The 15,836-nt window shown below is 51.4% G+C and overlaps 1 protein-coding gene across 2 annotated transcripts in view; it reads right to left on the bottom strand.

Moving 5' to 3' along the window:
- Positions 1–15,580, bottom strand: part of RBM19 (RNA binding motif protein 19) — a 122,303-nt gene extending 106,723 nt beyond the window's left edge. For both annotated transcript variants that reach the window (XM_024741547.1, XM_024741548.1), the window contains exons 1-11: positions 15,450–15,580; positions 13,089–13,271; positions 12,585–12,710; positions 12,364–12,402; positions 11,890–12,082; positions 10,480–10,688; positions 8,771–8,851; positions 4,408–4,486; positions 3,404–3,475; positions 2,197–2,400; positions 694–824 (exon numbers count right to left, since the gene is read on the bottom strand). In XM_024741547.1, the coding sequence (XP_024597315.1) occupies positions 694–824; positions 2,197–2,400; positions 3,404–3,475; positions 4,408–4,486; positions 8,771–8,851; positions 10,480–10,688; positions 11,890–12,082; positions 12,364–12,402; positions 12,585–12,710; positions 13,089–13,271; positions 15,450–15,485 (1,353 nt within the window). In that variant the 5' untranslated portion in view covers positions 15,486–15,580. The remainder of the gene's footprint in view (positions 1–693; positions 825–2,196; positions 2,401–3,403; positions 3,476–4,407; positions 4,487–8,770; positions 8,852–10,479; positions 10,689–11,889; positions 12,083–12,363; positions 12,403–12,584; positions 12,711–13,088; positions 13,272–15,449) is intronic.
- Between the last annotated feature and the right edge of the window lie 256 nt (positions 15,581–15,836).

Genomic DNA, 15,836 nt, shown 5'->3' with positions numbered 1-15,836 from the left:
GACTGGGGCCTCGGGCAGGACGCCCACAAGGCCGCCCTGAACCCAGAACAGGGGCCTGGCCATGTGGCACAGGGGCCTGACTTTGTGACGGGGGACACCTGACAAAGCTTCACAGAGGACGCTGATCTGTTTGTAAGTGACACCTGCAGGGCTCCCCACCCGACTCTGTCCCTGTGAGGGTGTGAGCTCCACGCGGGCAGGAGCCAGGTTCAGCCTGCAGTCACAGGGGATCAATAAATCATGAATGAATGAATGAACGAACGAACGAACGAACGAACAGGAAAGGGAGGCGAGGCAGCCTGGGGCTTCGGCTTGTGTGCTAAGCACGGTATTTGGAAGAAAGAAGCGTTTCTTATATTCTACTGTGGCCATTTCAATGACTGGGTCAAAACTCTTTCTTTCCTTACTCCTTCCGCTTCCAAGTGGTATTTTGAGAGAGCATGTTCATTTAATCCACAGACACTTTTTAAGGGCCCACTATGGGCCAGGTGCTCCTCTAGGGGCTAACGACAGATCCGTGAACAGGACAGAGCGGACCCTGCACCTGGAGGCAGCTCGGATCAGGAGGCGGCTTCACGTGCATCAGGTGTGCTCCCCTAGAAGCGTGGGTGTGGTTTCGTGCCTGCGCACACGCCCACAGCCTCTCCCCATCACCTGGGCCCGGCAGCCGCCCGCCACCCCACGGGCCATCACCTGGAACACCTGCCCATCCACCTCCGCGTAGGCCTTCACGGCGTGCTCCGGGAACATGAAGGTGACAAAGGCAAAGCCCTTGGGCTTCTTGGTCAGGCTGTCGATGGGGTAATGCAGCTCAGACAGGGGACCTGAGGGTAGGAAGGGCGTCAGTGTCCTGCAGGCCAGAGCTGAGTGAGAAAACTCTGGGCACTAGTCAAGCTATGGGTTTTAACCAGGGAGAACGTGGAGCTGCTGCCGCCGCTTGGCCCAGGACAGAAGGTGGCAAGGGGCTGCCGTGAGACCCCCTCATGGGTCAGGGTGTCCTTCCACAACCCTTCGTGTGTCTATTCTGAGAGCAGAGGTGTCTGGCCTGGACCCTCCTGCATCACGTACTATACGTGTGGCCTCGGGCAAGCCACAGGGTTTTACAGGCCTCAGGCTTCTCATCTGTAAAATGGTATCGTTAAGAATACGCAGCTCGGAGGACGACGGGGAGGGTTAAACGCACTAATACGTGTCAGGTACTGAACAGTGCCTGCTGGTGACGTAGGGCCGCAGAAGGGTCTGCTGGGATATTACTATGATGCTCACATTAAAGTATACACCTTCCACTCTGAACACCAGGGTGTGACCAAGGCCTCCTTCCCGGGCTTTATCTTCCCGGATGGATACTTCGAGTCTATCGATGACCCCCTCTCCAGTGCCCGGCCCTGCCACGTACACCAGGGCACCAGCCTGTGCGGGAAGATCTGGCGACAGGACAGCAGGACACAGGCCAGGAGGTGACGCCAATTTGCCTGATGGCAGAATCCTACTCGGGGCCTCCCTGTCCGGAAGACAAGCACCCGACCGAGCTCGGATCCCCTGCAACCCACAACTGTCTCCGCAGAGGAGCGGGGGGGGCGCTCCAGGGGAGCTTAAAAGCATGTGGACCTCACCCTGCCACTCTGAGCCCTAACTTCCTTCCCTTCAACAACCACGACCTTACAAACAAGCACAGCTCCATGTGCCAAGGTGAACTACAGGCCTTCAAGTCTGTGTCCTGCAAAATAATGCTAGCGGCCACGGCAACAATGAAAATGGCCTCACTAGCAAACGTATCTGGGTGCTCGGTCTGGAGAGCAAGACTATTTAGACAAGAGTTCAGACTGGGGAGCACTTCATATCAACACACACAGTGAGTGGGCTTCCAAGAGCAGAGCAAGGGTTCAGATACCAGGGACATCTCAGAAAACTGTACCCAAACTCCGTCAGTTCTGAGTTTAGTGAGTGAAAGCTAAGGGAGTCTGGGTTCAGACCACGAAAGGTGCCTGTGATGCCATCTAGGACTTCGAGTTCTGCTGTCTACATACTGTTTGAATCTTCACAGCAGCTCAGCGATGGTGAGGCCCATTTTATGGATGAGAAAACTGAGGCCAGAGGGGGCCGTCATTAGCCCAAGGTCAAGAGCTGCAGGAGGCACATGGGGACTCGGACCACCCGCTGCAGGTGCCTGTGGTGAGCCGGAGGCCACGCCCCTACCGTATTTGGAGAAGAGCTTCTCCAGGTCTTCCTCAGAGCTGGTGTAGGGCAGGTTTCGCACAAAGAGCCTCCCAGAGTCGGCCAGGTCCTCTTCCTCTTCATGCTCCCCGAGTGTCCGGCCTTGCCAGGGTTTGGCGCTATTCTCTGGGGGCACCTTGGCTGCGGGGACGTTCTTTTCCCTAAACACCTCGATGTAGCGTCCACCTGCACAAGGAGAGGCAGTCAGGGCCCCGGGGGAGGCCCGGAACCTGCCAGCTTCCAGACTCTCTTGCTGCCTTCCGGAAGCCATGGTGAAGGTGGCTGGTGACAGCGCCAGACACCAGGCTCTGTTAACCAGGGTGGCGGCCCCAGCCAAAGCCAGGCCTCAATCTCACTTATCCCGCGAGCTCGGCTTTAGCTCGGGGGGAGCCTGCCTGGGCCGCCTGGCCCATGGGGCTGCATCCTCCTAATTCCAGGGCACGGCCCCTGGCACTGCCCTGGGAATCGTCTCACGTGACAGCCCAACACTGACGAGCCACCTTGTGCTGCTGCGGAACTGTGTCCACGCATTGCCCCGGGCACCTGATTAGACCACGACCACCACCATCACCTCCACGTGCACACAGTAGGTGCTCAATAAATACCTACCACCTGACTTGCTAGCAAGACTGCTTAGGTTTCTCCTCTTCCCTAACAGAACTTGTGTCTTCACAAGGGGTCAATGGCTGGACCTGAATCACCTGTCCATACCAGGGACAGGCCAAAGAGCACGTCCTTGGATATCTTGTTCAGGTGACCTCCCAGCTCCAGACCCTGTACTTGCTGTTCCCTGTACCGGAACGGCCCCGCCCCACAAAGCCAGAGCTGGCTCCCTTTACCCCTCTGGCTTTTGTTCCAGTGTCGCCGGCTTAGTGTGGCCCAAGCTGACACGATCCTGTTTAAAATGCGCCTCCTCCAATCCCGGCCCTCTCCTGCATCTGTCCACAGCACGGCCCCTCTGATTACCGCCTGTCTCTCCCCTCTTGATGTCAGTTTCCTCTACAGGAAACTTAGCCTAATCTCTGCCCCAGGAGGGCGGGGACTTTGGTCTGCTCTGCTCACGGCTGTATCCTCCGTGCCCAGGGCAGTGCCCGGCAGGCACACAGCAGGCCCTCAATATAACCTTACAGAGCAACTTAATGAACGAACCCCTGCCACCACGTGGCGTGGGGCCGCCCAGCATCCTTACCCATGTATTCCCTGTTGCATTTCAGAGCTTTCCTCACTTCCTCTTCACTGCTGAAATCCACAAAGACGTACCCTGAGAAAGGACCATGACAAAGGTAAGGTCTGCAGACAATCGTGGGAGTCACGGAGGAACACCCACACTGTGCTAGCTGTTTGGGGGAATCTGAGCAGAAAGCGGTGGGGGGGGGCGGGGAACCTGTACTTTTCGCCCAATCTCCAAAATACAGACACTCCCTGATGCCCCCCAGGCAAATTTCCCTTTGTAGGCAGCGTTCGCAAATGGGAGGGCCTTGGCCTGCCTCCCAGCCTCACCCTGTCCTGACCAGTGCCTGCTCTTTGACCTTCTCTGGACAAATGCCTGTGGTCGCGGTGCCGCAACCCAGCTTGGCACCGAGGGGCCACCTCCACAGTGACTGCCCGTCAGTGCCCGCGGCCCTGACTCGCACAGACGAGCATGTGGAGTCTTCCCTAAACACGAGACCTCGCCTCCCCACTTTTCTACGAGTTAAGAGACGTGCGCACGGACACACAGCTAACGCGTGGCAGTGCCGTAACCTGCGCCAAAGCCTGTGGGTTTTGGTCTCTATCACAAGACCCTCCCCTGGGGACTGCAAAAGCCCCCACACAGCCCACCTGTCCTTGGGCCCTGCCCCTGGACCCTTCCCTCACCAGCCAGGGGACCATCCTGAATCTGATCACGGCCTCCCCTTGCTTTGAGCCCCCGGTGGGCCCCTGCATCTGGGCTGAACGCCGCAGTCATTACTGAGCCCCCAGGCCTGGGGGCTGGGCCCTGCCTGCACAGGTGAAAACCTCATACTAGGCTGCCAGCGGCAGGGAACAAGAGGCAGACCCCTGTCCTGAGCACTTTCACCACATCCACAGAAGTGGGGACCACAAATAGGAAAAAAAGTAGCTGCCCTCCAAACATCTCCACAGTTCAACTGCCCCAACCTTCCAGCTCTAGCATCTGCCTCTCCAGCCCCCTCGAAACAGCCCAGACCTTACCTGTTTTGTTTCCATGGGCATTTCTCACTATTCGAATGGCCACTGGTTTCAGGGGTGCCAGGAATTCCATGACATTTTTCTGTGAGGAGAAGAAAAGTTTTTTCCCAAAAGTGCAAACCGAATAAAGAAACATGGGTCAAATTTCTGAATTCAGAAAGGACACCAAAGTGTTTCATCTTTTGTAGTCTCTCTCTTTCCTCTAAATTATACACGTTTTCTCCATCGTAAATTAAAACCGCCTTGGAAAAGAAATTTTTTTTTAAGTTGGAGAAGAAACAAGGAGTATAAATATAGAATAGTAATGGCACCATTAGTATTTTAAGGTATTGCTTCTGATCTTTTTTTTCCCAACTACGTTTTTACTTAATTGGGGTTAAATCCAGCTTTCTTCACGTCTCATCAAAGCATGATTATTTGCCCATGTTACTTCACGGGGATGATACACATAGAGTACTGTTGTAGATGGTTCCCAATTTTCTTAACTACTTCTCTATTTTTTGGACATGAGGGTGATTTAAACTCGTTTTAAAAAATGCACAAACACACAGAGTACAAAATTTAGCAAATGCTGAAAAGCCCCAAGAAGAAAACAAAAATGGTCCTAACTGCAAGGCCCAGATCACCTTGTTGGCCCTCCACTTCTCTAGTGATATAGCGTAGAGATTGTTTCCAGTTTTTTGTTTTTATAAATAAAATGACACAAATTAATACATTAATTTATAAATAAAATAAGAATTAGAAAATGCGGCAATGAACATTCTTGCACTGACCTCTTGGTGTACCTGGATGATTCGCCTGTAGTGCAAATTCCCAGCAAGGTAACTGCTAGGTCAAAGGTACGTACGTATGTTTTAAATTCTGACTGATGCTTCCAGATTGCCTTCCAAAAGGCTTCACCGCAAACTTCCCCCAACAGTGCGTGAAACAATTTATTACTGAACTTAAAAAATTTCTGCAAAAATGTAACCTTCCTGTTTTGATCTGTATTTCTTTAATTGTGAGTGAACTCAGGCATATTTCCCAGCCATCTGAATTCTTTCTCTTAGAAGACCTCCTACCTTTTGTCCACTTTTCTATTGGGTCATACGTAAGTCCCAATATCTACTTACCTATTTGTAAATGAAAGAAGCAGCTTTTGTCTGCCTGCTGTTTGTCTTTTGACTTTATGACAAAAAGTTGCCTTAGAGAAGTTTTAAATGTTATCTAGTCAATTAATCCATCTTTTTCTTATGACTACCAAGTTCTGCAAACTGCTTAGAAAGGCATTCTTTTTTTTTTTAATTGAAGTATAGTTGATTTACAACGTTGTGTTAGTTTCTGGTGTACAGAAAAGTAATTCAGTTATATATATGTATGTGTATACGCATATATGTGTGTACATACACGTATATATGTGTATGTATACATATGCTTTTTCACATTCTTTTCCATTACGGTTTATTACAGGATACGGAATACAGAAAGGCATTCTTCATTCCAAGATTACAAGTAAATTCAATGCTTTCTCCTAGAACTTTTATTGTCTCAGTTTGTTATCTTAAATCCTTGATGCATCTGAAATTTAGCTTGCTATGAGGAGTAAGGCGGGGCTCCACCTTTTTCTTTTCTTCACAAAAGTTAACTGGTTGTCCCATTACTATTTATAGAAAAATCTCTCTTCTCTTCATTGATATGAGACACCCTATCCTAAATTAGATGCTTATACATATGTGAGTCTATTTCTGAATTCGATTCTATTCCATTAACCTGTCAACAGCTTCACCTGAACCAAACTGTTTCAATTACTGTAGCTTTAAAACATGTTTCAACATCTTGCAGGGGAAGGGTCTATTCCCACAGGAGGTTCCCAGCTGTTCTCCGGGATCCCACCCCCACCCCCCCAATCCTGACGAAACTCTGTGATCCCACTGAATTTACTCATTTATTCACTAATTAGGGAGGAACTGGCATTTTTACTTTCTAAGAATGTATGGCTTTACATTTATGTAAGCATTCTTTTAAATCCCTCAGCGGAATTGAACATTTTCTTTATATAGAACCTATAAAACTTCTATTAGAATACCTATAAAGCCCCCAATACATAATTTTCATTAGAATATCTAGAAATAGACTGTCTTTTCGTTTCTTCCTTCCCTTCCTTTGCTTCCTTCCTTCCTTTTTTTCTTTCTCTTTCATAAAAGTAATCTTTTTTCCATTACATTTTGTTACCGTTTGTGGAAAGAAGTGACCATTTTTTGTGTATTTATTTGCAAAAGTCCATCTAATGTCCCCCGTCCCCACTGAAGTACATGATTTTCTGCATGGTTGGTAGTGACAGAACTCTGACTCTAAATTAGCAGACAATTCAGTTAGTCCAGTAGAACCCAAATGCTTGTTACTCCGAAATCCGATTAAGTTTTATTAAAAAAAATAATTAGCGAATATACAGACTCAAAAGAAGTGAGTACTTTGAGAAAAAAAGAGCATAAAATATAATCAGGCACTTTGCAAAAGAGGATACGCACATGATATACAAACGTGAAAGAATGACTGACCTCACTAATAACTGAAAATATAAATCAAAGTGAGATACCATTTTGACCTGTCACGTTGATCAAGATTAATACCCAGGGTTCACAAAACCATGCACTCTCACTCTCTGCTAAGGGAGTATAAACTGGCCAGGCTTCCAGAGGGCAACTGGCGCTCTGGATCAAAGCCTTAAAAAGGTACTGAATACGTGCCTGTGCTTAATGCATACTCATCTGGAGCAAGGGTTGGCAAACGAGAGCCCACAGGCCAAATATTGCCCACAGCCTGCAAGCTAATAGTTTTTACATTTTCCAAGGATTATCAAAAAAAAAAAAAAAGTGCAATAGCCCATATAGCTTACAAAGCCTAAACTATGCACTAAATGATGTTGATAGAAAAACATCTGTTGACCTCTGATCTCAAGAAATGCGCTGACTGCATTATTATTCAAATCAGCAGAAGACTGGAAACAATCCCCATGTCTCAATTTAGGAGGTTGGGTGAGTGTAACACAGTGTGTCCAGAGTAAAGAATAGCACGCAACGTGAAAAATGATGCTGTAGCAGAATATTCACTATTCAAAGATATTTATGACATAATGTGATGAGGGAGGAAAAGAGTTTCAAAATAGTTCCTACCGTAGGATTGCTTTTTAAAAAGAAAAGACACAGGACTTCCCTGGTGGTGCAGTGATTAAGAATCTGCCTGCCAACGTAGGGGACACAGGTCAAGCCCTGGTCCGGGAAGATCCCACATGCCGCGGAGCAACTAAGCCCATGCGCTACAACTACTGAGCCCGCACTCTAGAGCCCGCGAGTCACGACTACTGAGCCCGCATGCCACGACTACTGAAGTCCACGTGCCTAGAGCCCATGCTCCACAACAAGAGAAGCCACCACAATGAGAAGCCCGCGCACCGCCACGAAGAGTAGCCCCTGCTCGCTGCAACTAGAGAAAGCCCAGGCGCAGTAATGAAGACCCAGCGCAACCAAAGATAATTTAAATAATTAATTAAAAAAAAAAAAGAAAAACACAGGTCAACGTTTCTATACAAAGAAAAAGATGTCTAAGAAGGTATACTCAGAATTTATTACTGGTTGTCAGTGTATGGGATATAGACGTGGGGGATTGAGGAGAGCTTGCTCCAGCTTGCCTGGGACAGTCTTTACTCCTATAGTAATCAGACCTGTAGGTAATTAGCTCTGCATCCTGGTACCCCATCTGGTTAGCACTTCTCTCTCAACACAGTTTGGTTGGCAATTTATAGTGATAGGTAATTTTTACTTCTTGTTATTTAGCTACATTAAAAAACATTTCCTATGCTGAACTTCTACTACTTTCATGAGGAGGGAAACTGACAAAGTGTTCTCTCCTGCGTAGACCCAGAGTCAGCAAACTACAGTACGCAGGCCGAACGTGGCCCACTGCCTGCTTCTGTAAATAAAGTTTTACTGGCACACAGCCTGGCCTATTTGGCCACCTCTCACCTCGGGTTGCCTCCGTGCTACGACAGCAGGGTTGAGTAGTCGTAACACAGACCATACTGATCACAAAGCCTTGAGTATTTACTAGCTGGTCCTTTTAAAATTTTTTAGCAGAAGAAGTATGCCCACCCCTAGCATAGATGACTGGTGACTGAGACCAGTCCTTCTTGGTCTCAATATAGGCGGCCCTGTTTCCCGACCGTGACGATGCCCAAGATCCTATGTATCAGTCTTTCTGGCCCCCAGTTCCCTCCAGCTGAAGTCCTCATCTGATCCTGAAGCTCCCATGCAGCAGAGGCTCCTGGGACCCTCACCCTTGTCTCCTGCTCCCTGGGGGCTCCTCACCCCGTCCCATTACTGGCGTGTACCTCTGTGACGTTGAACGGGGCTCCCCGCAGCTTCACTGTGTGGGTGGTGGTGCGTTCCTTCTGGTGGGCTGGTGTCTCAGTCTGAGTGACGGCAAAGAACAGAAACGGCCACAGTGAGCTCCCTGGTGCAGCCGCAGGAGGTGCCGACCTGGGCGTCGCAGTGAACGCTGCAAGGCCCCTGGCGCCAGGGCCAGCTGGCAATGCCGGAAGCATCGTGCCTGCCAAGGACACGGAGTCTGGCCAGAGCCTGCGGTAGGCGGTGCCAACCCTCCATGTGCCCCTGAGATGAGGGGGGAAACCACAGGCCGGCTCGCTGGGGGTCTGCTCACAGGGGCGCCAGGCCACATGGAGGGGCAGAGCCTGGGAAGGAGCCCGGAGGTACGGTGACATTTGCTACCACTTATTTAGGGCATATTCTGTGCCAGATGTTGTGCAAAGCACTTTGCACACACAGCTGTCCTCTTGAATCTTTAAAACAATCTTACAGGGTTTGGGATGTCTTCTGTAGTTTTAGAATCGAAACAGCTCTGAGAAACCTAATCTTTTGGTTAATTCGTTTGGTAACAAAACCTGCCCTGACTTAGACTCACTTGCCGGCAAAGCCCACTCTGAGCTGTTACATCACAATTTAGGGTTTACGTGTACCCCAAGGAGATGAGCATCATTTCTAGCTTCGCTGCAGAAAAAGTCCTGTGCCTTTATGGACCCGTATAAGTTATGGGGTATCTCCCTGAAACCTGGAGCTTCTGATTTCCAGTGCACACCCAGGTGCAGGGGTTTTGGAAACTGGACACAGAGACCAGTGCTCTGTGGAGCATCACCTGAGATGATGAGGATCAGAGGCCCAAAGAGAAGCGCCTCAGCCTAGTCCATGGCTACTCCACATCCGGGCTGGGATTTGAACCCACGGCTCCCTGACTTAGCCACACTCGACTACCTCTTTAGAATCTCTAGGAGAAAAGGACAGGAGGTGGCGATTAGAAGGGAAAGAGAATGAACGGAGGGAGAGGGGGAAGGAGAAAGAGGAGGAGGGAGATGAAGGAATGAAGACCCGAAGGATGTGTGAAGCTGCCCTAAGCAGAGTGGACCCCCGGGTGGAAGACAGGGCGGCCATCCCCAGAGGAAGCACCCACGTTTATGACCTAGACTCCAGAGCCCAGCAGACCTGGGTCTGGGTGCTGACCCCACCGCTTCCCAGCCGAAACCTTGAGCGAGTCACTTCCTTTCTCTGGGCCTCAGTTTCCTCACCTGTAAAAGGGGACAAGAATCCCCATCCCTCAAGATTCCCATGAGGTTCAATGACAAATGACATGCCAGGTACTGAACCTCACGTGTAGTAAGTGCTCAATTAATTTCATCCATTATTGTTGATTACGGGCTCACACCTGTCTACCTTGCTAGTAACTACGAAGTACAATATGCTTGGGATACTTTTTCCGCTCATTTACGCCCCCCTCCCCCCCAAGTCAAGAGGGGCAGGCAGCCTCTGCGTCAGCGACAGGAAATAAATTCAGAGAGGGAAGATGCTTGCCCAGGGTCACACAGCAAGCAAGCAGCAGTACCGAGACCTGAAGACAGGTCTCTGGGCCGCTGAGCTGTCTTTCCCCGACGTTACAGGCCCCGACAAAGGGGCTGCAGGGAACGTGGACGAGGGTCAAGCAGACCTCCTCCCTCCCCAGGCTCTCAAGCTCACCCCGATGCACACGCACCTCGGCTCGGGCCGCCTCCCTGTCCTGCTGGGCGGCGGGGGTGCAGGAACCCTCTTCCTCGGCCTCGCTCCCTTCCTCGCAGTTCACGGCTTCATCTTCACTCTCCTCTGAGGATGGCGACTCGGCCTCCACCACCTTGGATTTCAGGTAATCCATGTCCGACAGCTCCTTCCGTGTGGCTGCCTTGGGTTCGAGGCTGCTGTCTTCCTCTGGAAAAACGGAGAGGTTGGGAGCTGGTGATGGTTGTGAGCAAACAAGAGGGCTGGAGGGCAGACAGCATGGGGGTGTGACCGGTGGGTGGCACGTAAGGTGCCAAGCCTGAGGTGACCAGGGGCCCCGTGCCAAGCAGCCAGTCCCCAGTAGGTCCTTGAATAAATACCGTCAAGTGGGGAGAAACTGATGGAGTTTTGACAGTTTCCGTGCTACACACTGAGAACTTCGGGGTTCCCTCACCAGCCTCGCCAACTGCGAGGCTGCGTGACTTTTTTGAGCCTACAGAGAGGACTCTCACTCCTTGATCAAAACACACCAGGGGCTCCCAGATGCTCTCAGGGTGAAACCCAAACTCCTCGTCGGGCCCGGTGAGCTCACCGGCTTCTCACCGGCTCCCACTGTTGCAGCCACCCTGAGCCATGTGGAACCTCCCTCCAAGTTCCTGTTTTTCCTTCCCTCTGCGCCTTTGCCATGCTGTTCCCTCTGCCTGGAACCCCTTCTCTCACCCCATCCCTTCTGAGTCGCACCAACTCCCAGTGAGTCCTTCGGATCCCAGCTTTGCAGAGACTTTACCAGCCATAAAACTCACGTTAAATTCATTCCCTCACCTTTTAACCAAAGTCGATTCCCACCCCACGACCACGGCACTCACCATGCCGAGCCACAATCGCTCACAGGTCCATACGGCCCCCCCACGACACCGTGACCCTCTTCTGAGGACAGAGATTCACTCCCTCAGTCCTGTGCTCAAGGGCCACCTCCTCGGAGGCCTTCCCCGGTGACTCTCCCGTCCCCCTTTCCTACATTCCTCCCTTTCCTGCTTTCTCCCTGCAGCACCAGTATTCACATCATATACTAAATAGGAGACCAATGTCTTTATTGTTTCTCTCCCCAACCAGGGCGACAGCTCCACGGGGGCAGGATTCCCTGTCTTTTGCTCACTCCTGTATCCCCAATGCCTGAAGCAGCGCATGGCATACAGCTGGTGCTCCATCAATATCTGAGTGAGTAATCAACTGACTGAATAAGGAACCAGGATCGGTCAAAGCCGAAGTACCCGCAGGCGGGATAATCACTGCTCCACGGGGCAGCGTCTGACTCGCTGTCTCCTGGGCCCAGCGCGGAGGGGCCCCAGGTCACGTGCGCACAGGCCCGGGCACTGCAGGGCGCGCACTCAGGTAGGGGCCACACCCTTACCTTCTGGGGCCTCTCCGGCTCCCTCCTCCTCACTCTCCTGCCCTGAGTCGGAGTCGAAGTTCAGGTAGTCTTTGGCCAAGTTGTTCTTCCCTTTCGAGGGCTCAACGTCCAGGGCATCATTCGCCCAGGTGGCCACCTGCGTCCGCTTCTGGTGAACCGACAGGAACTCCTGGAACTCGTTATCTTCCCTCAGCTGCAGGTGCCGGGCGGCAGGGAAGCAGGAAGGAGGGAGAACAGGCAGAGAAGGCTCAGGCAGGGCTCACCCTTGCTAACTCTTCAGAGGGTAAGCACATCTTCCGAGGCCATTTCCCCCAGTCTCTAGAGGACCTCTGGGGCCAGCTGGGTCAGTCCCAGGGAGGGCGGCGTGGACTCTTCATCAGACAGAAAGACCAAGGAGCCACAGCCATGGCAAGGCGCTGCCCACCGGGCCCGCCCTCACTGCCCACCCTCCGCTTGTCACCAGGACAGACTCACCTTCTCCAGTGCACCTGCTACCTTTTTCTTCTTGTCATCCTAAAAACAGAAGGCACAGGTGGTGAGGGTCACGATGAAAGGAGATGGAAACGCACTGCCCTGGGAGGGCTGCTTTCAGGAACCATCCGAGAGGGATTCTCAGGTCCCTCCCCCTCCCCTGCCTTCCCGGGGTGACCACCCTGCTGACACCCGGATGCGGCCAGGAGTGACCATTCACGCACCTTCTTAGTTTCTGGGGAGATGGAGTCTTTGTCTTTTGGAGGGGGCTTGGACTGGCTTGTTTTCTGGGCATGCTTGCTCCAGGCTCGGGGCTTTGTTGGGTCCCCAAACGACTTGCAGAACTCTACCTGCGAGGGACAGAGAGGGGGATGATGACACCTGCCACCACGCCTGGCACAGACAGTTCAGCCACTTACTGGGCGAGTGGATGAATAATGTAGACCAGCGCTTCTCATCCTGGGACCAGCGGCATCACCATCACCCGTAAGCCTGTGAGACGTGCAAATTCTAGGATCCCCTCCCCCAGCATACAGAATCAGAAACTCTGGGGAAACTGTTTCCGCAAACGCTGCAGGGGATTCACAAGCATGGGAGCTTGAGAACAGTGAGGAAGACCAAAGATGTCACGGTCTGGAAGGGGACAGGCTTTGGACTTGAGCGTGGAGAGAAAGAGCCAGTGGGTCGCTGTTGACAGGCAGGAGAGGGCGAGATTCACACCCACTCACCGTGATCCGGGACATGTCAATAAAACTCTTGTTGAAATGGTGCAGCGCTGTTTGGGCCTCTTCCTCGGACTTGAAGCCGATGAAGCCGAACTTGCGGAACTTGCCGCCTTTGGTGAACTTGAGGCTGCAGTCCGTCAGTGTGCCGAAGGCGGTGAACAGCTGCCGGAAACGCTCCTCCTTCATCTAGGATGGAAGGGGGACGATGAAGGGGGGGAGCCGGGGAGCCCTCAGAGCCAAGGGGACAAAAAGGGCTGGAAACCTGAGGCCCTGGGATTCCCCGGAGGTGACCTTAGAAGGGGCGGTTGCAGAGCATGCGCTGCAGCTGGACCCGGTTCCAGCTCTGGCTCCAACACTTACTCGCTGTGTGACCTTGAGCAAGGCCCTTCCCCACTTCATTGATAAGGAAATCAAGACTCAGAATGACTGCACTGAAACCTTTCTATCCTGTGGGCTGCTAGGAGGCTAAGGAGACCTATCGTACAAGCAGCCCAGCATCATGGCTGCTGCATAGCAGACACCTAATAAATGCCTGCCACAATGATGTGTGAACTAAGGAAATGGTAAACTACACAGTGCCTGCTAATTGTGGTAGAAAGGAGTATCCTTTCTACCACAAGGAGTACACAAGATCTCTCAAGCTATCTTTAGAGCTTGCTTTTAGGACTCCTCATAAGCATGGCTCTATGTCCCTATACTGAGCTCTCACTTTCATTTCTTGGCTTATTTACCCAATGACTATCTGCTGACTCCCACTATGAAAAATAAGAAACCTACGTCATCTATTCCTCCCTTCCAGTCTCTGTTATTTATTGGCTTTATTTTATGGTGGAGTATAGCCGACTAACAATGTTGTGATAGCTTCAGGTGCACAGCAAAGTGACTCAGCCATACATATACATGTATCCATTCTCCCCCAGACGCCCCTCCCATCCAGCCTGCCATGTAACATTGAGCAGATTTCCCTGTGCTATATGGTAGGTCCTTGCTGGTTATCCGTTTTAAATATAGCAGTGTGTACATGTCAACTCTAAACTCCCTAACTATCCCTTCCCTCCACCCTGTTATTTATTGTTTTTAATTCTTCCATCATTTATTCTAAAGAGTACACTTAAAAAATACCTATTATTGATCCATCCGTCAACTTTAGAGAGCGTCTCTTGATGCCTCACTCTGGTGGATGAGGATTTTAGCATGGCTACCCTTCCTTCCCCTCTCAACTACCATCTCATTTTGCTTCTCGGTACGGCTGTGTCTCTTACCCTTGCATGTCTTGTTTGGTGAATGAAAGAGTTAATATCAGTAGTAGTAGTAGCTAACGCTTTGAGAGCTTACTATGTAATTACATTAAGGGTTTTGAGACGAGGAACTTGCCAAGAGATGCAAGCCGTAAAGATGGTTACTCCTGGAGAGAGATGAAGGATAGGATGGAACAAAAGACTGTGCTTCTCATTTTATACTGAATTTTAAAAATCGTATGATAGGTGCCCCCCCATCCGCCAGGGGGCGGAAAAAGTAAAGTTAAAAAGCCACAACAATGAAACAGAAATGGTTTTATGTTCTCACTCTTTCTAAGGAGTACACAACATCTCTCATGCCATCCGAACGGCACATTTTGTATTCTGGGAATGAGTATACCGGCCACACCAGTCGTGTAGGCGCTCTCTAAACAAGAAAAGTCATAGTGAAATAGGTACGGATGATTCACTTGGGCACAACGCACTAACCGTCTGACACCACACATTCAACTATTTCTTCACTTATTTATTCAGCATGTATTTACTGGATACCTACCACGTGCCACGTTCTGTGCGGACTCTAGGCGGAGACAAGTATGACTGGGGCACCCCTCCCCACTTACGGGATAAGCTGTTTAAAGCCCTGCACACTCACTCAGTTTTCTTCGACTATTTATTTCTACCTTCTCTAGAGGCGGGAGTGGGAACTGGAACGCAGGTCCTCGGTCTATTGCTCCCCACTTTCCTCCCAGACAGTGTTCCGAGTGGGAGAGGGATACAGGCGCAGTGTCTGACCCAGTCACGAGTCAACCCAAAAAAGCGACTGACAAGAGGGCTGTGGGAGCAAGGCATTCGACACAGCGTGGGGGCTGGCATGTCCCGGGGAAGGAGGTGTCTGGCTGGGATCACGTACCATCGGGCCGGCTGTGAAACCCTGAGCAGGCACTGTCCCTCTCTCCCAAATGTCAACGGGGAATCTGCCGAGAATCCCCTTTCGGGCTCTGAACCCTCCGGGAATCCTTCCCGAGATCGAAAGCCCCTGAGTTCTCCCCAGGCACCTCCCTCCCAACCTCCAGCTCCTAGCTGGTCCCAATTTCAGATTCTCAAGTCCAGGCTCTGCACTCACCCCATCTGGGAGGTTCTTCACGATCAGTCGCGACATGGCGCACGGTCCCACTGTTGTGATTCCAGCACGAAGGGCCTGCGACTACCACCACCAAATTTCACGCTACGGCTCTGGGCGCCGCCATCTTCCGCAGGCCGGAACCACGTCACGTGCTCCAGGCGTAGCCCGCCCCGGAAGTGGGCGTGGCCAAAGAGAGCAACCCAAGGAAGTTACACCCTCCAAGGGGTGGGCCTGAGCGCTTGCATTCTGCGCAGGCACGGGCTGTTTGGCGGCGCCTGGAGAGACCAACGTAGTGGCCAGGCCGCCAGGGGGCGCTGGTCCCTAACATTGGCGGGGGATTGCCCGTCGGCAGAACAGCGTTTCACCTCTGCTTAGGCTCGGAAATCG

The sequence above is a fragment of the Neophocaena asiaeorientalis genome, unplaced genomic scaffold, assembly GCF_003031525.2.
Source record: "Neophocaena asiaeorientalis asiaeorientalis breed wild unplaced genomic scaffold, Neophocaena_asiaeorientalis_V1.1 scaffold648, whole genome shotgun sequence".
Classification (NCBI taxonomy): domain Eukaryota; kingdom Metazoa; phylum Chordata; class Mammalia; order Artiodactyla; family Phocoenidae; genus Neophocaena; species Neophocaena asiaeorientalis.
The sequence above is the reverse complement of the archived record's forward strand: the minus strand, read 5'-3'. Positions and strand labels throughout refer to the sequence as shown.